The sequence below is a fragment of the Tenrec ecaudatus genome, chromosome 2, assembly GCF_050624435.1.
Source record: "Tenrec ecaudatus isolate mTenEca1 chromosome 2, mTenEca1.hap1, whole genome shotgun sequence".
In the NCBI taxonomy this organism is placed as follows: domain Eukaryota; kingdom Metazoa; phylum Chordata; class Mammalia; order Afrosoricida; family Tenrecidae; genus Tenrec; species Tenrec ecaudatus.
Window position 1 is genome coordinate 223,093,487 of NC_134531.1, and position 25,232 is coordinate 223,118,718.

At 40.0% G+C, this 25,232-nt stretch overlaps 1 protein-coding gene across 5 annotated transcripts in view; it reads left to right on the forward strand.

The window, feature by feature from the left end:
- The first annotated feature begins 1,359 nt into the window (after positions 1-1,359).
- Positions 1,360-25,232, forward strand: part of SYNJ1 (synaptojanin 1) — a 109,394-nt gene continuing 85,521 nt past the window's right edge. Inside the window, exons 1-2 of one of the 5 annotated variants that reach the window (XM_075542364.1) lie at positions 1,360-1,722; positions 2,726-2,871. In XM_075542364.1, the coding sequence (XP_075398479.1) occupies positions 1,628-1,722; positions 2,726-2,871 (241 nt within the window). In that variant the 5' untranslated portion in view covers positions 1,360-1,627. Of the gene's footprint in view, positions 1,839-2,386; positions 2,569-2,725; positions 2,872-25,232 lie in introns of those variants that run through there. The other 4 variants (XM_075542365.1, XM_075542368.1, XM_075542367.1 and 1 more) reach the window with 4 other exon arrangements.

Sequence of the window (25,232 nt, forward strand, 5' to 3'; positions counted from 1 at the left end):
CATTTCAACCCAGAGACAAGAAACTTGGATCTCAATCTCCTTAGGCCACAATTAAAAGGAACAACCATTTCCTGTTCTGAGGAGGGAGTTTCTAGTTTAAGAGTGTCCTGGAAGAGATATCGGGTTCAAGTTGATCAAGTTTAGTTTCAAATTACAGCTTCACTTAATACAATGATTTTTCAGCAGGTTAACCTTTCTGGATCTCAGCTGCCTAAAAGAAACTCCTAAACAATTTATTTGAAAACGTTAATGCCTCTCTTGAAGCCCTTAGCTTTCTTGTGATTTTCTGGTGCAAACCTTCCAGACTAGAAGGTATTGCAACTGAGAAGGGAAATAAGAATTCCATTCTTACAATCATTTTCTTTCATCAATTGCAATCTCTAGTTGAAATGGAGTCCTCTGGGGGAAAATTAGTAACCTTCAACCAGTGGATAAAGTGACCTTCGTATGAGTTTGATTCTGAGACTGCTGTCTGTAACCACTGCAGAGAGCAAAAGACTTAGTCTAGGGAAATAGTCCTAAATGAGAGAGGAATCCTTTATTCTCAGAATGAATTCCAAGTGTCTTTGCATTTCTTCTTGTCCTGGGTGTGGCTCCTTTCTCTTTAAATCAGCTGCAGCTTGGCGGCTTCAGCTTCTCTAAAATGGATGAAGAAATGCTAAACCAAGCCACATGACAGGGCCTGGAGAGGAAATGATTTTGTGTTACATACCAAATTTAAATTCTGCTTCTGAAGTCGAAATAAAAGCAAGAAGGGGAAGAGGCAAAGAAAAAAAGCCAAGGGAAGTGGAAATAGTTTCCGAGTGCTGGTTTCTTCACGTTTTCAATTCCCTTAGCCCCGTTTTTTTTTTTTTAAATCCATTCCATATTCAGGTCTATTAAGTGGAAACAGACCAAGGAATTGATATTCACTCACTGCCATCGAGTCGATACAGACCAGAGAAATCTATAGGATGCAGTAATGTGTCAGGAAGCACGATATGAAATGAAAATGTGGACGGTTTGGAAGATGTCTTGAGCTACTCCATTCAGTGACATCCAGAGTTGCGCCGGCTTTTTACCTACAGTATTCCTCGAGCGCACCAGAACACACAAGCAAGCAAGAGCAACCAACTGGATTGTTCCAAACCAGACACTGGTTTTCCTTCCTGCTCCCTCCCGAGAGGCTCAGAACAAGAACTCGGCGCTGTTCGCGGCCAGACACCATGGACAGCTCTTCAGGCGCCACCTGGTTGGCCCGGCGAGTTGCCTGTCCTGGGTCCTCCCCCTCGTCCGTCAAGCCCGGCGGGGGCGGCAAGGGGTGGTCCTGTCCCCCATCTTGGGCCCCAAAGCTTTCCCCTGAGAGCCCCTCCCCGGCGCCCACAGGTAGCATTAGGAAGCTCTCAAGACCTAACTCGCTTATGCTAAGGGGTCAAGAAGGCCGAAATAACCTTCTCCTGGCCCCCCTACTTTGGGGATCGACAGCAGCCTTCTGAGGACACCGCCAGAGCGAAAAACGCAGCAGGTGGCACGGTCGGCGACAACCCGGTAACAGGCCGCGCGGCCGGGCCGCGCGTGGGCGGGGCCTCCTCGACGTCCCGCCCCTTCCCCCGAGAGGGGCGGGCTTTCCGGCCCCCGCTGCGGCGCAATGCGGAAGAGATGGGCCTGCTGGAGCGGAAGTGACGCAGCCGGCAGCTGTGGCGGCGGCGGCAGCGGGAGGAGGAGGAGGAGCCGGAGGAAGAGGTGAGCGAGCCGGCGAGGGGCGGGGAGCGGCCGCGGTCAGAGCCAGCAGCAGCCCGGCGGACGGGCGGGCGGACGCTTCCTGAGGTAGCTCCTGGAGTTGCAGCGTGGGCAGAGCGGTGAGGCACGGCCGCCGGCAGCCCGGGGCCAGGAGGGCGGCGAGGGTCGTGGGGAGAGGACGAGGCGTGCGCGGCGCCACTCCGGACCGGGGGCTGTGGTGACAGCAGTGGTCAGCCTGCCCGCGGGAAAGGAGCCCAGTCGGTCTGGGCACCGCCGGGTCCTCTCTTCTGACGCAGGATGGAGGGATTAGCCGCTTTCCCTGCGGTTCGCTGCCCGGGATCCCGGAGGAACCCCAGGCGGGTCCGTGTCCTTAGTGGTGCTGTTCCCGGGTGGCCGGCGCCCCCGCGAGCGCCCGTCTGCCCTCACCCCCGAGCCGGCGGTGGCTGGAGGTGGGCGACGGGCGGCGGCGACCTGTGCCGCATCCCCTGCCCTTCCCTGCCGCCGCCGCCGCCGCCTCCGGCGGCCCGCGAGTCGCGTAATCCTTTTCCCTCCTCGCCCCCCGAGGAGCTTTGAACCCGCCTGCTTCCCCTCGGCTCCGCTCCCCTCCCTCCCCTCCGCGCAGGGAACGGCGTGAAGTTTCCGACGGGGTTCCTTTTCCACGTCGTGACAAATTCTGAAGCAGGAAGCTGATAAACAACTCCGAGCGCCGGGCGCCCCAGCCTTTCCCTTTCGGCGCACGGAGATGGAACGGGGGCCGCCTCTGAACCCAACCGTTCGTGGGCTCGGTGTCATTGTGATGTCGAACCTGGCCTGACCGGGCCGTGAGAATTGGTTTCCGCTTGGTTTTTGGTAAAATTAAGTGGTGACATTTTTTTGTGTGGAATAACCTCCCCCCCCCCCTTCACCCCTCCAAACCTGCCTGGGAGGGACTTCTGGATGCCTTTGCAGTCTCTGCTGCGGAGGGAACGCTCGCCTCGTTTGCTTAGCCTTGCCTGGTCTTTCACAGGGCTGCCTCCGAAGAAAGGAGAATGGCGTTCAGCAAAGGATATCGGATCTATCACAAACTGGACCCCCCACCCTTCAGCCTCATAGTGGAAACTAGGCATAAGGAGGAATGCCTCATGTTCGAGTCGGGGGCTGTGGCTGTGCTCTGTAAGTCATTCTGTCTGGCCCCGCTTGACTTCGTCCACTCTGTTTTGATGAGAACTCATTCTTTTCATTTGGAGGAAGACCGACACCACCCCGCTTCCTGTATTTTATCTAGCGCATGATGCTTTCTTTCCTTGAAACCAAGCCTGATTTTCTTGAAAATTTCATCTTCTGTAGGTTTTGCTTGCGGGTGGCCGTTGGTTTGTTTTTGTTGTTGTTGGAGGAGCTTGTTGGTTTGGGTTGTTGGTTTGGTTTGGGTTGTTGTTTTTGTTTTGCTTGTTCTTAAGCTTTTTCTAAAAGTAATTTTTTGCGGGAGAAAGACTTAGAGATTGTGTCATCTATAAATCTATGGAGTGGCTTGCTTGACATGTTTATTGTGATGAGCAATTTATTACAGATTAGGTATAGTAATAGACTATAATTTGTCAGCTGATACCAAGGGCGCAAGTAGAAAGCAAATGTTTTGAGAATGATGACGGAAACAAATGTTCAAATGTGCTTGACACGATGGATGGATGGATGGATTGTGATAAGAGTTGTACAAGTCCCCAATAAAATGATTTTTTTTAAAGTATTTGTCAGCTATTATTGGAGAATCTTATAGTGAGGACCTAACATTTTCATTGAAAATGAATTTCATGAATATAAACTATCTAGATCTTCATGTGGGATATTGATTGACTTTTTTCCTGAAAATGACATCTTTATTCTTTAACATTTTTTAAAATTAAGAGATCATTTTATTGGGGGCTCTTATAACAATCCATACATCAGTTCTATCAAGCATATTTGTACACATGTTACTATCATTCTTTATTGACATTTTCTATTGAGCTCTTGGTAGCAGTTCCCCCCCCACCTTTGTGACCCCTTGATAAACTATAAATTACTATTATTTTTTTATATTACACTGACTGCTGTCTCCCTTCACCCATGGTTTATGTTGTTTGTCCCCTCAATTGACATTTAAAAATACTTTTTTAAAAAAATACTTTTGTCTTTTTTCCCCGAAAAAGTTTATTGTGTCACAAGAAAAATAGTAGATAACTGTAGTTTGGAGCACTCTGTTGAGCAGACATGAAGTTAAAAATTAAAAGATTAACATGAATATTGACCTTTTCCCCTTAATATAAGTTATATATATATATAACATATGGGATAACTTCAAATATGATTGGTTTTTTTTAATAAATAATTTTATTGGGGCTCATACAACTCTTATCATATTCCATACGTACAATTGAGTAAAGCACCCTTATACATTCATTGCCCTTGTCATTCACAAAATTTGCCTTCCACTTGGGTTCCTGGAATCAGCTCATTTTCCCTTTTTTTCCCGGTCCCCCCTCCCCAATGAACCCTTAATAATCTATAAATTATTATTTTATCTTATCTTACACTGCCTGGCATCTCCCCTCATCCACCTTCCCGTTGCCCATCCCCCAGAGAAGAGGTTATACATAGATCCCTGAGATTGGTTCTCGCTTTCTATACCCCCTTCCCTCCCGGTGTCGCCACTCTCACCGCTGGTCCTGAGTGGTTCATCTACCCTAGATTCCCGTATGTTTGTTTTTTAGAAACTTTCTGGTGATCACATGGTAGTGGATTATGAATTTGGCTGCTAACTACAAGGTCAGCTGTTCAAATATACCTGCCACTCTGAGAGAGAAAGATGTGTCTGTCTTTCTATTCCTATAAAGAGTTATGGTTTTGAAAAAATTTTAAACTATTAGACCCAGTAAATGAAGAGCTTAATACTATAAAATATTGTTAAAGTGTTAACATAAACTTAATACTCTAGAATAGTAAAATGTTCTTCTGATTGAGGAAAAGGGAATTAAAACAAACCAAAAAAAACAAGCAAAGAACATTGTATAAAAATATGTAATCTTAAGAGTCCTGGTGGTACTGTCCAGTAAGTCTTGGACTCCTAACTTCAAGGTCACTGGTTCAAACCCATCAGCTGCTCTGTGAGACTTGTCTGCTATGGAAAAGTTTTAATCTCAGAAGCCCAAAGGGACAATTCTGCTCTGTTTTCAGTGTCAAGATGAACTGGAATTGCCTTTGTGACAGTGGGTTTGCCTTTTGGTTCTTGAATCTGTAGATTTAAGCCAAAAATATAATTTGCTACAGTAGTAATTTACATAGGCTATTTTTTTCATATTGAAAATAAAATTCCTATGTTATTGACTTCTTAGTTAGAAATATGAGGGTGGGGAAAGTTTGGTTGAGTACTGTGGAACTGCTTGTATTTTTTTTTTTTGGGTGAAATTACCTGATTCACTAATCTTGTCTAAATGGTAAATAGTTCTTCAATTGTGGTTACTGTTAATGGGAAGGGAGATTTTCAGTTACAAAGTATGCATTACTTTCAATTTTTAAGATTATTGCTATACATTAATTCAAGGTCAGGGAAACTAGGCAAACTTCCAAAACATCAGCAGCCATCTTGTATGCCAAATAATGCTTAAAGAAAAAAGCCCTTAAACTTCCATTTTGGTATTAATGTTTGTCTTAAGAAGAATGATGTTTTAACAATTCAGACATCATAAAAATCCTGTCTTAACTGTTTATTAATTTTCCTTTTAGATTATATTTGTAATTCTTGCAGGAGAAAAAAGAAGTCTGAATATAGTTTCTCTGTAAAGCTGGCATTAAATGATATATAATCTCGGGTGTGTTAACAGATTTCCTACCATAAACGTTATAGTAATGTTTAAAGTATTAACATTTAAGAGCTTACAAATCCTTTTATAAATCATAGACTTTGGCCTTCATTTTGAAAAGATGCCAGTGTGTGTATTGGGTTGTTATATCGTGTTTGTTTTTAAAACCTGCACTTTGTATTCAAGGAACTGTAATAGGAAAATACCAGTCTTTTATCATGGACAAATCTCTACTACCCTAAATATCAATGCATCCTGTATTCTAATGTAGCCAGGAAACTCTTATGCCAAAAAGTAACCTTGTAAGATTAAGTTCAAACTCCCCATCCCTTAATAAGATCTTCCATAATTTGAAATGGGAGCTGATAACAAGGAGTACAAGCAGAAAATGTTCTAAAATTGACTGTGGTAATGATTGTACAGCTCTTCTCAGTATGATTGAGCTATTGAATTGTGTGATATGTGGATTATATTCCAATAAACCTGTTTGGTTTATTTCTCTATAATTTGGCCCCACCTTGCGTGTTCAGTGTTAATTTCTATACAGGAGATTCAGTTGTTTCCTCTGCTCTTTCTTAAAGTACAGTTTTTTTCTATCCCTTTCTCCAGGAGACTCTTCCTTTCCCACTTATTCCAGCTCACTTTGTTTACTACCTTTTGTTCATTTCTATAAAGTTTAATCATTGTAGGCTCCTCTTTAGCCTGCTACTTGCAAGGTCAGCAGTTCAAACCCACCAGCCTCTTTGTGTGAGAGAGAGAGATCCGTCTTTCTGCTCCTGTAAAGATTTGTAATTTTAGAAACCTACAGGGGGCAGTTCTATAAGGTTGCTATGAGTCGGAATCAACTCAATGGCAGGTGTTTTGTTTTTCTTTGAGTCATTATCAGGAGAATTGGTGGCACAATGGTTAAAGTACTCACCTACTAACCAAAAGGTCATTTGAACTTAGCCTCTCCTCCTGGGAAAGGCTGCTGCAGACTGCTTCTGTAAATATGGGCAGCCTTGGAAACTATGGGGCAATTCTGCTCGGTCCTTTAATCACTATGGATTGGAGCTGACCTGACAGCAATTGTCACATAGTGTCAGTAAGACTTGGAATGGACTCAATGATATGGGTTTGAATTTTCTTTGTAGACATTTAAAAAAATAAAGGCTTTTACTGTTGTGCCATCATTTTCTTTGGGTACTACTTTGTCTAGTACTTTAAAGTTTTTAATTTCAACAGGCTCTAGTGCCCTGGCTTTAAAGAGCAAGATTAACAAATTAGACATCTTAGTCATATTTAACCGTGACCAGACATTCCATATCTTTTTTCTCTTTTGCTTTTTGTAGATAGAGACCAACTACTGTGCCTTGGGAAGCCACCTGCACACTTTTAAGACCTCAGACACTATGTAACACACCAGGAGGGAGAGTAGAAGTTCCAAGCACATTATTGTGCCAGTTAACTGAAATGCATTATGAGACTAATTAATTGGAATATGCCATGAAATTATGACCCTAAACGTCCAACCAAGGAACTAAATCCCATGAGGTTTGAGATTCTTTTTTGTTTTTGTTGTTGTAACTCTTATCACACCATGTTTGTTAATTCAACTTTTTACACACATACAATTGGCAGCAAGTACAATAATGCTGTGCGACACCCCCTTGATGAATGAGATTTTTCCATCACCAGTCTTCATTTCTTCTGCCCTCCCACTCCTGGTAATCAAGTCGTAGGTATATACTTAAGAGTGAAATTGCTGGCTCATGTTGTACTTCTAGTTTTAGTTGTTTGAGGAACTACCACATTGTCTTTTGCAGCAACTATGCCATTTTGCTTTCCCAACAGCAAGGGTAAGTGTTTCCGTTTCTCCAGACCCTTGCCAGCACTTGTTATTTTGGGGGTTCTTTTTTTTTTTTTTTTAAATTTTCACGCTAGCCATCCTAGTGGGAGTGAAATGATACCTCCTTGCGGTTTTGCTTTGCATCTCTCTGGTGACTGATGATGCTGTGTTAGGGCCCCTTTGAATGTGTATTCAAATCCATTGTGTTTTATGACTAGGTTGTTTATCTTTCTGTTGTTGTCAAAGTTTTATATATGTTTTTGGTTATTAGATTTTTGGTGAATTTATGGTTTCCAAAGATAATCTCTCATTTGGCAGCTTATCTTTTTACTTTTCTGGTAAAATTTGTAAATTTTATGAGATTTCACTTGCGTAGTTTGTCTTTTGCTGTTAGTGCTTTTGCTATTAACTTTAGTTGTTGAAAGCTAAACCTAACAACGTTGCTCCTTAATTTAAGAATTTTATGGTTTTAATGTGCGCATTTAGGCCCTCAATCCATCTTGAATTTCTATTTATGGTACGAGATATGAATACTGTGTCTGGAAACTGTATGCATATGGAAATTCAATTTTTCTCAATTTTATTTACTGAAGAGTCGTTTTTTCTGATCAAATGAACTTAGCACTCTTGTCAAAAGTCAGTTAAGTATAGATTCGTGGCTTTATTTCAGGACTCTTTTGTTTTATTGGTGTATGTGTCTATTGTTACATCAGTACCAGGCTGTTTTGATTACTGTAGCTATATAATATGTACTTTATTTCTTTTAAAGACTTACTATCTGACTCAACTGATATGAAAGGACATATTATTTATCATTTAGGCATGGTAATAAAAAATTCTACAGATAACTTCACTATTATGGTTTAAATTTATGACTAAATTTTAAATGTTATGATTTTTATAAATACTAATAACAATTTATTTTATAATTACGTTTATTTATGTAAGCAAATAACTGTACAACTTATTTCTTCTATTTATTTAAGAAAAATCCAAAACCACTGTTTAACAGAATATTATATCTGCAGGAAGATTCAGAATAGCAAGTGGACTCTGACAAGTATGACAAGTTTTAAGAATGCTTTTTTTCTTCTGGAAACTAGTTCAGTAAATGATAGTTTTATGTAGGATTCAGTTTTCCTAGTCTTCATTACCAAAAAAGAAAAAAAAAGTCAGATGCATGTATTAAATCCACATGATAGATTGATATTTTCCAGCCCATTTCATGCTTCAGCAAAGGTAAAGCTGTTCCTTCATAATTTTATCCTAAATAGATGAAATAAAGAAAAAGTCAAAACATAGGAACTGGAAGGTGATTCTGAAAACAAAAGGATGGGATTTTCTGTTTAAAAGATGGAATGGAAGGCTAGCCCTATTGCTTATCACCTGCTAGCACAGTGGTTCTCAACTTTTTTCATGCCATGACCCTTTCATACAGTTTCTCATGTGGTGGTGACCCCCCAACCATGAAATTATTTTCATTGCTACTTCATCACTATGCTTTTGCTACTGTTATGAATTGAATGACCCCTTTGAAAGGGTCCTTCAACCCCGAAAAGGGTTGCAACCCACCTGTTGAGAACTGCTGTTGGCATGATACCCTCCTGGTAAGAAAGTTAATTGCTTTCTGTCAAATAGTGAAATATTCTTAGACTTTGTTAGCAGGAGGAGGAGTTGTTAGCTGCTGTCCAGTGGGCTCCTGACTCATGGCAACCTCATTCACAATAGGATATTGTGGTACATAGGAGTGTTTGTTTGTTTTTTTTGGTTCAATTTTGGAAGATCATCAGGCCCTTCTTCCTAGTCTTAATCTAGAAGCACTGATGAAACCTCTTCAGCGTTAATTCACCATTGTTTTCTAATCATCTGCCTCTTAGTGACCCTAAAAGGACAGAGTAGAAACCCCATAGGATTTCCAATCCTGTAATCTTTAAGGTACTACATCTTTCTTCCTCAGAGCAGCAGCTTGGTTCTAACCACTGATCTCCCACTGCTGAGTGCTCCAGCAGCTGTCAATGTGAGTGCCTCTTGATGAGTGGTGGGTGTATTGGCACAGTAAGGTATATTGGCCAGGAATTGAACCCAGGTCACCAGCATGGAAGGGGAAAATTCTAACACTGAGCTACCATTGCTTTCATAGTAGGAGGAAGGAATACTGGACTGAAATCATGCACTAAACAGACGTGGAAAGCAAATGTTTTGAGAATGATGAGGGCAATGAATGTACACATGTGCTTACACAATTGATGAGTTGTATGAACTCCTAATAAAATGATTAAAAAATATAGAGAGAGACTCTAACACTTAATTCTGGACCTTGTTTTTAACCTCAGGTGGTCCATGGTGTTTCTTTGTTTACCTAGGTTTTTTTTTAACCCTATAAATATGAGCCATAAACTACAGGACTGTTCTGGAAATCTTTGCCACAAAATATGAAATATCTTATTTTTCTATGAAATGTGTACTGTAGAGGAGTAATCATGGGAGAACAGTTGTCATTTACTGGAAGCTTATTCTGTGAGTCATACCATATGGCAGCGATTCCGAGGCACTGTAAATCTCAAGAGAAGCCCTAGTGAAGCTGTAGGTAAAGAAAGTGGTCAGCTGCTAACCTAGCGATCAAGGTTCACAATTGTGTGTTACTCCATAGAAAAGAGATGTGGCAGCTTGCTTCCACAAGGACGCAAGCTTGGAATCCCTATGGGACACTTCTATACTAGCCTGTGGGATCACTATGAGTTGTGATTGACTCAAGGGCTTTGTGTATCTCATTTAAGTTTGTCTTAGCATCCTTATCCCACAAAAGTAACAGTTCTATTTATTCATTTAGGCTCAAACAATAAACATGTATGTCCTAACAATTTCAGTAGTACATACATAATGAACATAACTTGGGAAAAAAGCGATTTCACGTATAAATTCTTTGTCAGTGGTTTGTTGTTGTATATTGTTGCTTGGTTTTGCTCAGTCTTGTTTTTGTGCATGTTATTATCTCTGCAGGTCTGTCTAAATAAGGTAGGCTGGATGAATTATCTGGAGGAAAAGCAACGGGACTGACAGTTCCGGGGGGACATGGGATAGGGGGAGGTGGGGGGGGGAGGGAATGGTGTTAACAAACCCAGGGACAAGGGAACAGGAAGTGATCCAAATTGGTGGTGAGGTGGGAGTGGCAGGCATGCTAGGGCATGATCAAGGGTAATGTAACTAGGAGGTATAGCTGAAACCCAGGTGGAGACAGAGCATGATAGTGGGGCAGGAGGAAGGTCAAGAGAAAGAGGAAAGACCTGGGAGGCAAAGGGCATTTATAGAGGTCTAGACAAAGACATATACATATGCAAATATATATGAGGTTGGGGAAATAGATCTATGTGCCTATATTTATAGGTTTAGTATGAAGGGGGTGGAAGGACATTGGGCCTCCACTCAAGTACTCCCTCAATGCAAGAATACTTTCTTCTATTAAATTGGCATTCTATGATGCTCACCTTCCTGACAGAACTGCTGAAGACAAAGTGGGTGAACATGCAAATGTAGTGAAGAAACCTGATGGTGCCTAGCTATCAAAAGAGATAGTGTCTGGGGTCTTAAAGGCTTGAAGGTAAACAAGCGGCCATCTAGCACAGAAGCAACAAAGCCTACATGGAAGAAGCACACCAGCCTGTGTGATCACGTGGTTCTAAAGGAATCAGTTATCAGGCATCAAAGAACAAAAATATCATATCATTGGGTGCACACCTTCAGGATACAACCGCTGAAGACAAATGGGTGCATAAGCAAATGTGGCGAAGAAATCTGATGGTGCCCAGCTATCAAAAGAGACAGTATCTGGGGTCTTAAAGGCTTGAAAGTAAACAAGCGGCCATGTAGCTGAGAAGCAACAAAGCCCACATGGAAGAAGCACACCAACCTGTGTGATCACCAGGTGTCAAAGGGATCAGGTATAAGGCATCATCAGAACAACAACAAAAATTTAACCAGAGTGAATGAAGGGGGCGGGGAGTGTAGAGTGGACACTCCACAAAGCCCATTTGTTGGCCAATGGAGATCCCCTTGCAGAGGGGTCTAGGGGAGGAGATGAGTCAGTCAGGGTGGGATGTAGCACCGATGAAGAATACAGCTTTCCTCCAGTTCCTAAATGCTTCCTCCCCCCCCACCCTCCCAACTATCTTGATCCAAATTCTACCTTGCAAGTCTGGATAGAGCAGAGGATGTACACTGGTGCAGTTAGGACCTGGACACACAGGAAATCCAGGGTGGATGATACCTTCAGGACCAGGGATGTGAGTGGCGATACTGGGAGGGGAGAGGGAGAGGGAGTTAGAAAGAGGGAACCCATTACAGGAATCTACACGTGACCTCCCTGGGGGCCAGACAAAAGAAAAGGGGTGAAGGGAGACGTCAGACAGGGCAAGATATGACAAAATAATGATAAATTATCAAGGGTTCATGAGGGAGGAGGGAGTGAGGAGGGAGGGGAAAAAAGAGGACCTGATACAAAGGGCTTAAGTGGAGAGCAAATGCTTTGAAAATGATGAGGGCAAAGAATGTACAGATGTGCTTTACACAATTGATGTATGTACGGATTGTGATAAGAGTTGTATGAGCCCCTAATAAAATGTTTTTTTTAAAAAGCAACCCATACTAAATAAATAAATCAATTCAATTCAATTATTTTAAATGAGATGTGTGTGCCTCTTAGTTCCGAGTGGGTTTTCAAATCTTGGAATCAAGTTGGACTCCACTACCCTCCTTTCCTTTTCCACATTGGTTTTCAGGTTCTACTTGCTTTTTTTTATCACATCAGCCACAGAGAATCTAGCTTCTCAGAGGTGAAATAATCAAAGCGATATGCTACAATCTATTGTTTGCTCAGTCAGTGTCCAACATATGTTGAGTATCTGCTTCCTTCCGTCTAAAATATACTGCAGCCCTCCTGGGAGTTTGCCACAGTTTCCTCAGATACCTTGGTAAACAATTTAGCAGCTTGGCACTTGGTATATTTTGTTTCATTTAATTCTGTGGGTTTGGCTTTTATTCCTATTTCACAGATGGGAAAATTGAGCCTTAGAGAACTGTTCTAGTCACATTGCCGTACCATTTGATTTTTTTATTTGTGCAGTTCTCATTGTATTTATTAGTTTAGGGAATGGGAGATGAGTAGGGGAAAGAATGTCAGTAAAAAACTGTACAGTCAAAATCGGTAACATTTTCTAATGAACTCTTAAAAATATTTTTAACACATTTTATTTTTTACATAGTTTCAAATCTTTTTTACATTTTTAATTTAAACATCTTTTGCTTTTCTTTTTTTAAAAATCATTTATTGGGGGCTAATATAACTCTTATCACAATCCATACATACATCTCCATACATGTATACATTAATTGTGTAAAGCACATTTGTACATTTGTTGCCTTCATCATTCTCAAAGCATTAGCTCTCCACTTAAGCCCCTGGCATCAGCTCCTCATTTTTCCCCCCTCCCTCTCTGGTTCTCCCTCCCTCATGAACCCTTGATAATTTAATAAGTTATTATTATTTTGTCATGTCTTAGACTTCTAATGAACTCTTAAACTTGCTGTGTGTGACTCTAGATTATTACTACATTAGAGAGAAAACATTAGATTTATGGCTAGACCATTGCAAACATAAAAAGCTTCTTTGCTGGGCCATGTAAACTGTCAGAATCTAGATTTCGGGGTCAAAAATGTAGGTAGTGATGACAAGCAATGCTCTGGTGTTTTTTGTTTTGTTTTTTCTCTCTAATGTCAAATGCTGTCAGTCAGTATGGTTGTCCTTTAGCTAGGCTGCGGTACCATATCTCTTTTTAAGAAAAAATTCCAAGTTGACTAGAAGAAGTGGCTTTTTTTTTAAAGGTCATTTTAGTGGGGGCTCTTTCAGCTAAGAAGTGACTTTTTATAGTTGACTTTTTCAGCACAAAAGTGATAAAACTTAAAATTAGATGTCAATAGTTTTAGGATGGTAAAAATTCACTTGCTCCTTATAAATTGTTGGAATGCCCACATTTAATAGAAACAGAATTTAATAGCAACTTAAATATTAACTCTTAAAACAAGAAAAACAAAAAACTTCTGGGCTGAATAGCAGATTAGCCTACGAAATATAAAAACAAATCTGTAGTTCTCAATTGGTTTTGTTTCTTTTTCACTTAATTTGTCTATGAGGAAATAAAATCACATGAGATTTCTCTCGCTGAGAGTAAAACTCTTGTTGTGTTATGTTTTATTTCATGATATTGGGTTGATGGTATTTTTTATCTTGTCCTGTGAAATACTAGTAGCCCATCACTTCAAGCTTCTGTCCATGGAAGAGAAATAGTTTAACAGTTTTATTGGCATATAATTCACATATCATACAATTCAATAGTTTAGTCACATCAAGAAGAGTTGTACAATCATCACCATAGTCAATTCAGAACATTTTTCATTCTTGTACTCATGGCTATTAGCTATTTCCCTCCAACCTCCCCTGGTATACCCCCAAGAAACCATTAATCCAGTTACTATCTCTGTAGATTTACCTGCCTTTACCCTCTCATCTTAAACAACTACAAAAAAATAAATCAGAAAAAAGAAACAATTTTCAGAGTTTGGACATGGAATAAATGAGGTGAGTCTTGCAGTTGTTCCAGCTTGTGGTCCAGAGATCTAGGCAGCCCCAGCACAGAGATGAATCCAAACAAACCTTGGCAGTTTCTGAGTTGTGAAGACTTAACTAGGGGAGTTAGTGTGGCCAAGGCATTCCATTTCTGAGAACTGAGTACTCGAGGGTACACACAGAGCTACAGAGATGTGGAAAGGGTTCCATTTGAGACTTCAGCTGAGTACTGATCAGTGTAAGTACGTGAGAAACTCCATTCCAACAAGCCAAGACACAAAAAGAATCTCCAAAAAGAAGCAGAGAGAAAAATTCCTAGAATTCACGCAGGATTGTTTTCAACAACCTGAATATAGAGGCATCTTGTAATAGAATTGGGTTGAGTACTCAGAGGATATTGCTTTAGTAAGGAACCAACCAGCCCTAGACTAAAAGTCACTCTGACCATGCCTAACAAAGCTTAAAAGAAAGACCCAACAATGTTAGACTGTTTACAAATAGTCTAATTTGCAAATAACTGCATTTCAGGGAAAATTTAAGAATATATTTAGGAATACAAAAAGGGAAAGGGAGAAATACAACCCTGTAAAACTCCCAATGTTAGACATTCAATTAAAAACTACCATGCCTTCAGGAAGCTAGGAAACACAGCCCATGAGAAAGACAATCTGTAGAAACAGATGCTAAAATGAATAGATAAGACCATGAGACAGCTATTGTAGCCACACTCCATATGTTCAAGAAGTAGAGGAAAGAATGAGCATGTTAAAGAGAAATACAAAAAATGTGAAAGATTTAATGATCCAAATTTCTAGATTTTAAAAATATAGTGTCCAACTGGTACAGATAGGAACTGGAAACACAGAGAATCCAGGACGGATGATCCCTTCAGGACCAGTGGTGAGAGTGGCGATACTGGGAGGGTGGAGTGGCGATACTGGGAGGGAACCGATTACAAGGATCTACATATAACCTCCTCCCTGGGGCACGGACAACAGAAAAGTGGGTGAAGGGAGACTTTGGACAGTGTAAGATATGACAAAATAATTTATAAATTATCAAGGGTTCAATGAGGGAGGGGAAAAATGAGCTGATACAAGGGGCTTACGTGGAAAACAAATGTTTTGAGAATGATGAGGGTAACGAATGTACAAATGTGCTTTATAAAAATTGATGTATGGATTGTGATAAGAGTTGTATAAGCCCCCAATAAAATGATTTTTAAAAATATAGTGTCTAAAATTAAAAATACACTGATAGAGATCAGTAGGAGAGTAAACATTACAGAAGAAATAAGTGTTGAAATTGAAGACATAGAAGCTATCTAAAATGAAATAATCAAGAGGGGGGAAAAGACTAAAATAAATAAAACAAACACAGCCTTATATGGCTGTTGGACAGTTTTAAGGGATCCAGTATACCTGAGGGGGCTTGGAATGCTTCATGGCAATGGCATTATAATTTCAATTTTGCCCACTCCCTTTTTAAAGCCCCCTGTGTTTATAATTGAAACCCCAGGAGGGAAGTAGGACTGAAGAAATGTTGGGGGGGGGGAGGATGTCTGAAAAATGTCTAAATTTGGTAAACTCCAAGCAGAAGAAATGACAGAAACCAAATCCAAACACATAATCAATTCAAAGACAAAGACTTTTCAGACTTCAAAAAGGTGAAATTATAATGGGTAGTATTTTAATAATACTTTTAAAATTTGTTTTGCATAAAGGGCCAAGGTTTTTAAAAAAAGTCTGAAGGGACAAAGTCTGCATCAGTGCAATTTTGTTACTCAGTTATGTTTAAATTAAAATTTGAAAGTAATAAGACTAGTACACTTGGTTTGCTTTGCCATTGAAATATCAAAGGTGATAATAGAACTTTAAAAATTGCAGATCCCATATTTACTGGTGTCAATTTAAATTTGTTTTAATTTTTTAATGGGTGCCAATAAAAATTTGTATGTTACCATTTTACAGCTAAAAATAGATTTTGAAAAGGAAGCCTGTAATAGTATCACTGTGTAATGTTATTAATATAAGGATACATGCACATTTCACAGTTTCATGTTCATCTCATAGCTACTGGGTCAGTTAAATAACTGAGCAAGTCTAGCGTTTGGATAGCTGCATTGTCTTCATGAGCAGCTAAACACTACTTAAGAACTTTCTCTGTTCAATTTGAAAGAATTTATCTTCACTGCCGTGGAGTCGATTCCAACTCATAGTGACCCTTACATGGCACTGTATAGAACGGTCCCTTTGAATTCCTGAATGACTTTTAAGCATTAAGTCTGTGAAAAGAAAATAATAAAATCTTTCTTGATGAATGATTGGTTCACACACAAGTCATTTCACTTAGCTAAGAAATTGGCAGTTTAAATCTACCCAAAGCTCCTTTGGAAGAAAGGCTTGACCATCTGTTGCCCAAAAGAGACAGCCAGAGAAAACCCTATGGAACAGTTTTTGTTTGTTTGTTTGTTTGTTTGTTTGTTTTTCCTATGGAGCAGTTTTATTTTGAAACACGGTGGCCTTGAGTCTGAAGTTACTCAGCTACTGCCTGCCTTTGCTGATTTACATATACGCTTCTTCCATTTTCTGTAGTCTCCCTCCCCCCTTTTAAATTATTTTGTGTTTCAGTTTCAGGTTTACATAGTAAATTATATTCCAATTCATTGCCAATGAATTGTCCAATTCAATATAAAGTATTCTTTGACATTGCCTGCAATCTTCATAATGTATATGACACACTCACCATTTTCACCCCATCTATCCCTTTCCATCCGTCCATTTTCCTGTTCCTTTTGCTTTTGTGTAACTGTTATTTTGTTTAAAGAAGAACATTTCTCAAAGGAAGAGGAGATCATTGTTTATTTTACCAGCCAACCTGTTAGTTGGCTGAAAAGTAACCTCAAGGAGTGCCTTGAGTTCTAGGCAAAAGGGTATCCTGGATGATAGCCTTGGGGGTTCCTCTGATCTCCATTAGCCCGAATAAATCTCTTTTTTTAAAAAAAAATGAATTTGAGTTTTGTTCTATATTTTCTTTCATTCTAACCAAGCTTTGCTATTACGTCTGTTAGTATGCCAGGTTCTTTCTCATTTCAATTTTCTTTATTTATTTTTTTATTTTAACAATTTATTGGGGCTGATACAATTCTTTTCACAGTTCATACATATACATACATCAATTGTATAAAGCACATCTGTACAGTCTTTGCCCTAATCATTTTTTTCTCTTTTCTACTTTTACATTTTATTAGGGACTCAAACAACTCTTACCACAATCCATACATATACATACATCAATTGTATAAAGCACATCCACACATTCCCCGCCCCAATCACTCTCAAAGCATTCGCCCTCCACTTAAGCCCCTTGCATCAGGTCCTCTTTCCCCCCCCCCTCCCTCCCCATTCCCCCCTCCCTCATATGCCCTTGGTAATTTATACATCGTTATTTTGTCATATCTTGCCCTATCCGGAGTCTCCCTTCCCCCCTTCTCTGCTGTCCCTCTCCCAGGGAAGAGGTCACATGTGGATCCCTGTAATCAGTTCCCCCTTTCCAACCCACTCACCCTCCACTCTCCCAGCATCGTCCCTCACACCCTTGGTCCTGAAGGTATCATCCACTCCGGATTCCCTATACCTCCAACCCTCATATGTACCAGTGCACAGCCTCTGTCCCATCCAGCCCTGCAAGGTAGAATTCGGATCATGGTAGTTGGGGGGAGGAAGCATCCAGGATCTGGGGGAAAGCTGTGTTCTTCATCGATACTACCTCACACCTTAATTAACCCATCTCCCCTCCTAAATCCCTCTATGAGGGGATCTCCATTGGCCGACACTTGGGCCTTGGGTCTCCACTCTGCACTTCCCCCTTCATTTAATATGATATATATATATACAAATATACACATACATATATACATATACACATATATACACATACATACACACACTTATATCTTTTTTTTTTTTTTGCATGATGCCTTATACCTGGTCCCGTGGGCACCTCGTGATCGCACTGGCCGGTGTGCTTCTTCCATGTGGGCTTATTTGCTTCTGAGCTAGATGGCCGCTTGTTCACCTTCAAGCCTTTAAGACCCCAGACACTATCTCTTTTGATAGCCGGGCACCATCAGCTTTCTTCACCACATTTGCTTATGCACCCATTTGTCTTCAGCGATCCTATCATGGAGGTGTGCAGTCAATGATATGATTTTTTGTTCTTTGATGCCTGGTAACTGATCCCTTTGGGACCACTCGATCACACAGGCTGGTGTGTTCTTCCATGTGGACTTTGTTGCTTCTGAGCTAGATGGCCGCTTGTTTATCTTCAAGCCTTTAAGACCCCAGTCACTATCTCTTTTGATAGCCGGGCACCATCAGCTTTCTTCACCACATTTACTTGTTCACCCACTTTGGCTCCAGCCGTTGTGTCGGGAGAGTGAGCATCATAGAGTTCCAATTTAATAAAAGAAGATATTCATGCATTGAGGGAGTGTTTGAGTAGAGGCCCAAGGTCCTTCCGCCACCTTAATACTTGACCTATAAATATAGACACATAGATCTATTTCCCCATCCTCCTATATATATTTGCATGTACATGTCTTTGTCTAGACCTCCATGAATGCCCTTTGACTCCTAGCTCTTTCCTCCATCTCCCTTGACCTTCCTCCTGCCCTACTACCATGCTTCATCGCCATCTGGGCTAGAGTATACCTCTTCTCTAAGCAACCTTACCCTTGATCATTTCCCACCAGGCCTGCCACTCCCCCTTCTCTACCATTTGGGGTCCCATGTTTTTCCCTTGTCCCTGGGTTTGTTAACACCACTTCCTTACCCCCCCTACCCCCCCACCCCAAGTCCCCCCGGAACTGTCGGTCCCGTTGTTTTTCATCCAGATAGTTCATCTCATTTCAATTTTCACACATGCTTTTTATTCTGTCTAGAATCTTTTTAAATAAAATTTTACATTATAGTTTATAATGTAAAAGTTGCTCGATGTACAACTTGATGAATAATTACAGTGAATATGCTCATGTTCCCACTATCAAGCTAAGCTAAATAGCATTCCTGGCATGGGGTCCTGTCATGCTGCTTCTAGTTAACTCTACCATAACCTGAAAAGATCATCACTGTCCTGACTTTCTGTACTACAGATTCATTTTAGTTAAACGTAATACAGACGAAATCAGCATTTGCTCATGTCCAGCTTCTTCGCTCAGTATTACATACAGCGGATTTGTCTGTAGTAGCAGTAGTTTTACTCATTTTCATTTTTAGTACTTCTAATATGCCATTGTAAGGACAGTTTGCTCTGTCATGTTTTTATTCATAATTTCTGATAATCCAGATGATAACATCTTTGGGAATGTCATTTGGTACTGTACACATGTATGCATTTGTGTTGGGTATAGTCTAAGGAGTGGAGTTGCGGGTTGTTGGATCAGAGAGTGCACGTATGTTGCCCGAAACATGTTTACCTTCATTGTTTATTTGGCTAAGTCCTGTGTATCCTTCAGGGTTTAATTTAAAGTAATTTTTAAGTCATATATATAATTATTGGGAGCTAATACAATGAATACAAGAAAGAAGAAAATGTTCTAAAATTGGTTGTGATAATTGTACAACTTTTTTTTAACTCATTTTATTGGGGGCTTGCAGCTCTTATAACAGTCCATACATCAATTGTATCAAGCACATTTGTACATATGTTGCCATCATCATTTCCAAAACATTTTCTTTCTAATTAAACCCTTAGTATCAGCACCTCTTTTTTCCTTCCCTCCTCTACCCTCCCACTCTCGTAACCCCTTAATAAATGACAAATTTATTATTATTTTCATATCTTATACCGTCTGCTATCCACCTTCACTCTTGTTTTTGTAGTTTGTCCCCCTTGGCGGGGTGTGTTATGCAGTCATTGCTATCAGTTCCCCCTTTCTTCCCCTTCTCCTTCCACCTTACCCTTACCCTCATGGTTTAATCACTTCCATTACTGTTCCTGAGGGATTTATCTGTCCAGTCATTTATTCTAAGCACTCATCAATAACAAACAATTCTTGGTAATAGATGGTAAACTCCATCAGGATACTCATTATTTTATCCCTGGAACTGTATCAGGATATCCTCGTACACAGTATAACCATTCAAAAATACTTATTGCATGCATGAATAAAAAGTTATTTTTATTCTAAAATGTTGCCAAAATTAAGAGTATATTTTTTTATCTAAAACCAAACTGACTTCTGCCAAATTGATTCTGACTATTAACAACCTTATAGGCAGGATAGAACTGCCCAGTGGAGTCAAAGATCACAGAAAGACACATTATCAGATGAGGGAGGCCATTAGCAGAGACTGTAACTCTTCAGAAGTAGAAAGCCTCTTCTTTCTCTCAAGGAGGGGCTGGTGGTTTCAAACAGCAGCCCAGAGCATAACCCTGTACCACCAGGTTCTTATATAGTTTATGTAGAACCTTGATTTGGATAGTTTAATGTCTTTCAGCTGGAATATTAATTACTCAATTCTATTTTTCCCCTCATAATTTTTCTCATTATATATCTTAAAATAGAAAGACGCTTCTCTGCCAGCTAGATATATGATCTTGGATGAATCACTTAACCTTTAGTCTTTTTCTCGTGAAAATGAGTACCTAAGGCTACCTGATCTCTAGGATCCTGTGTACTGGAGAGTCTCTGGTTCTCTACCCAAGTGCTACCGGCATGCAAATAAGCTGAACATAAATTGTGGCATGCAACCACAGGCAAATTTCGAGTCTGGAAAGATCCTTCTGACTTTCCTTATTGTCTTCACATTCTTACTGACCTTTGTGAGCTTGATCTTCTAGATCAGCTAGAGAACAGCATAGTACTTCCAATTTTAAGGATCTGAGCCACAACATAATGTTGATTTTGGGTAGTCAGACCAATAAAAGGTGGCTTCATTTGAGCCATGAGTTGATTTCATATCCAGCCCTGCGGAGTGACTAAGGGACATAGTCTCAGGGATTCTATTAGTTCCTAGCAGACCAATAAGCTTGCCTTTGTTTGTTTGTTTGTTTGTTTGTTTGTTTGTTTTTATAAATCGTGCTTTTGAGGGGGTTTTTTTCTCCCACATTTTTTTCCTACTCAATCCGGGACCTAATGTGGTCCCTGTCAGAGCAGCTATTAGTAGGAGCCAGGCACTACATTCTTCTGGTCTCAGGGCCATAGAGACTGATGGTTTTATATGGTGCATTAGTCCACTGAACTAATTATTTCCATGCATCTTGGATTTTTTTCACTCTTCTTTCCTCCATATAGGGAGAGGTCAATGATTGCACCTTAGACACCAGTTTAAGTTTTTGAGCTCCTAGTTGCTACTCATCAAAATAGGATGTAGAACAGTCTATGTCCCTGAAATCATAGTCCTAAGCTTACAGGCCCGTGACTCATACCCTCAAGGGGTTTGGCTATCTCTAAGTTTTCTTAACTTTGTCCCTGAGCACAACTTTGCCTCTGAGTGTACCCTTGCTACAAATATGTCCATGAATGTGGTGCATTCAGGGGCAAAGTTTCAAACAGCTTTGACAATATATCAAAAATATGAGAAAATATAGTAACATAAGTCAATCAACTTAATGGCAGTTAGTGTTTGCTTTGTAGCAGTATAGTATTTACCCTTCTTCACACTCTGTTTTGCATTTACCAGGTCATACACTTTCCTCTTGTAATATATATATTTCTGTGTGCGTGTGTGTGTGTGTGTGTGTGTGTATGTGTGGTGTGTATGTGTAATTTGATGAATATTTGGTAGCTTGGGGATAAGTAGGCTGTGGAGCCATTCTAAAGATGCAAGCCATGTTACTCCCTTTCAAATATAGAGAAATCTAAATGCCCATTGAAAGCTTGACTCATGCATTCCTGACCTTGGGTATTTGGAACAAACTTGCTTTGTGATTATTTAAAATTCCAGTGGCCTTTGACTTTCTTACCGATTGGCCACATTAGCATGTCTTCACTCCTTCCTGAATGTATCTACTATAATAAAGAATATTGTTTTGATATATGAAATGTTTTATCAAAGTAGAATACTTCTGTTTCTCTCACTCAACCTCAACAACGATCAACTCATGGGCATTTTTATTTATGTATTCTCACGTACTCTGCCTGTTTATTTTGGAGTAAATTCTAGACACTATTTAATTTTACTTGTAAATCTCTCAGCTTGCTAATCTCTAAAAGATAAAGACTCATTATTACCATGTATACTCATGTATAAGCCGAATTTTTCTGGCACATTTTTCATGCAGTTTTTGTGGTAAAATTAGGTGCCTCCCCTGATATTCAGGTTGACTTAACACTCGAGTATATATGGTATTCTAACCTAGCTGCAGTGTTAGCACATTCAGTTTCCAGTTCTTTCATACCAATGTGCAAGTAGCATATAAGTTTTAAATGCTTGCTTCATAAATATTATTGTGACAATAAATGTTCAGGGCCCATATTTTACTTTAACTTGTTTGTATTTAAAGTGATACATATGACCTTCCTATTCACATGCTCAGTAGGAGTAGAATCAGATGAACTCTAGCGGATTGTTCTAATAATGTGAACCTGGCCTTCCTGTTCAGAAATCCGCGTCACCACTTGACTAACGGAAGGAAAGATTCAGAGAGGGAATGAAAGATAGGGTTGTGTGTGGCACTGGAAGAACTATCAAGCAGTCTATTGAGGGAGTAGTTGGTGCTATTTTATAGCTGAAGTGTGAGCCAAAGAACTAGAGGCCTCTTACCTGAGCTGAACTGCTAAAGATCTCGATCAGTGGTGTAGAATTACTCTCAACACAATGATCTTCTTGGGTATTCTTACCTCTTAGTGATTAGGAATCAGTAACTTACAAAAAGAAAGATTCTATGGTTTTTTGTTTTTCACATTTTATTTTAAAAAAACCACCTGCAACCAGAAGGGTCACATAAAATACAAACCTCACCACAAAAGGCAGTTTATTCCTCATTGAAAGATCATTGGATACCGTGAACCACTTCACTACCAAGATAATGACCTAAATATCATTGTCATTATATTCCCTTCAACTTTCATTTCCACTCATTATTTCAATTTCCTCCGAGCCCGCCACACACTCTGCTATTTAATAGACTGCACTAGTTAAACACTGTACCTACCTAGCTTTCTGCCCTCCACCTCCCATTTCCACCTCATTTTTACCATAAGACATACACATTTGACAAATTCAGGACTCATTGTAAGAATTGTTCAATTTAAACTTCAGTAATAGCAAATTCAGATACTTTCACCTGCAGAGAAGAAAATATGTATTCACCTTTTATGTACTGTTTTTAAACCAGCAATTCCCATTTGGGTTGCAGGGTCTCAGTTCCGTTTTGTCAGATGAGTGTTCAACAGCGACAGTGCTCAAAGCCTATGCATTAAGTTGGCACTGTGTTGAGATAAAATGAGACATAGCTTCTATAGTTAGTTGTAGGCAAGAGTCTGCGTGTGAGACAGCGTGACGAGCATTACTCCCAGGCAGAGTGCATGATTAGGGAAGATTGAGGAATGGGGACATGTTAGCTAGGTATTGAGCACTCAGGCTCTGGCCTCAAATCGATACTCATAGTGACCCTACAGGACAGTAGAATTGCCCCCATGGGTTTCTGAGGCTGTACTTCTTCATGCCTCATCTTTCTCCTGCGGAACAGCTACTTGTTTCAAACCATAGATCTTCTTGCAATTAGCGGTCCAGCTTGTCACCCACTATCCTACCAGGACTCCTTTTGCTAATAAAGCCTAGATAATATCTGGAAATAATACAAAAGATGACTAATGGGTATTCTAGATGGATAGAGCACTGTGAATAAAGGAACAGTGTTAAGAGAAAAAAATAAAAGTGAGAGATGAGTTGAATAAAGTATTTATAAATATGAGAGAGCTGAGTTTGTGAAAAAAATGCCATTATCCTTCTATTTCATTTCCCACAAGCTTTTTGAAGCACCCTCATACCATGTTTGTCTCAAGTTCATATATACGATTGCAATACTGTAGTTTGTTGTTGTTGAGTAATGCTGAGTCAGTTGAACAACCCCATATGAAAGAGTCTAACTGACTATTAGATTAAATATTGGACTGCTAAGTGCAAGGCTTGTAGTTCAAATCCACTAACTTTCCCACAGGAGAAAGTTGGGACTGTCTGTTCCCATAAAGATTTACAGCCTCGGAAACCCTCTAAAGGGTCTCCATGAGTTAGAATCAACGTGAGGGCAGTGAGTTTGTTTCAGACTTGGAATCTTTACAGGAACAGATCACCAGGTCTTTCTCCCTAAGTCAGTGGATGGATTCCAACTGCCACTCTTACAGTTAGCCACTGAGTGCTTAGCTGTTCCACCATCAGGACTACCTTTAATGTAATACAGATGATTCTGTAGTTATGAATGTACAACTCATAGTTACCAGCCTACCCCTATAAAACATGTTGTTCAAAGGAGCTTCAAAGAAGTTTATGGAAAAATGGAATCTCTCCACAACTTTTTAAAGCCTCTTTGTATTAGAAGTTCAAGGTTTATGCAGTGGTTCACAATAATGGTCACTGTTTTATTTTTATATATTATTATCATTGCTTTATGTTAAAGGTGTTTTAGTTTAATTGGAAGGATTTTTAAAATGTTTTTGACATAATAGAACAAAACACTACCTTATCCTGCACCATGCCCCATCTCAACAAGGGTCTTGCCCTTTTTTTACTGCCCCTTTACCAGGGGGAGCCTTGGTGGCATCGGGGTTATGAGTTGGGCTGCTACCACACGGTCAGTAGTTCAAAACAACCAACCAGCTCCTTGGGAGAAAGATGGCATCTTCTACTCCCGAAAAGAGTTACAGTCTCAGAAACTCCCAGGGCAGTCTTACTCTGCCCAATAGGGTCCCTATGAGTCAGAATTGACTCCATGGGAGTGAGTTTGTTTATTTTACCAAGCATGATGCCCTTCTACAGGGAATGGTCTCCTAACAACATGTTCAAAGTTTGTGAGACAATGTCTTGCCATCCTTGCCTCCAAGGAACATTCTGTCTTTCTTTATTCTAAAACAGACTTCTTTGTTGTTTTGGCAATCTTTAGGACTGTCAATATTCTTTGCCAGGACCATACTTCAAATACATCGATTCTTCTTGGGTCTTTCTTATTCAGTGTCCAACTTTCAGATGTATAGGAGGTAATTGAAAATACTGGCTTTGGTCAGGTACACTTTAGTTCTCAAAGTAAC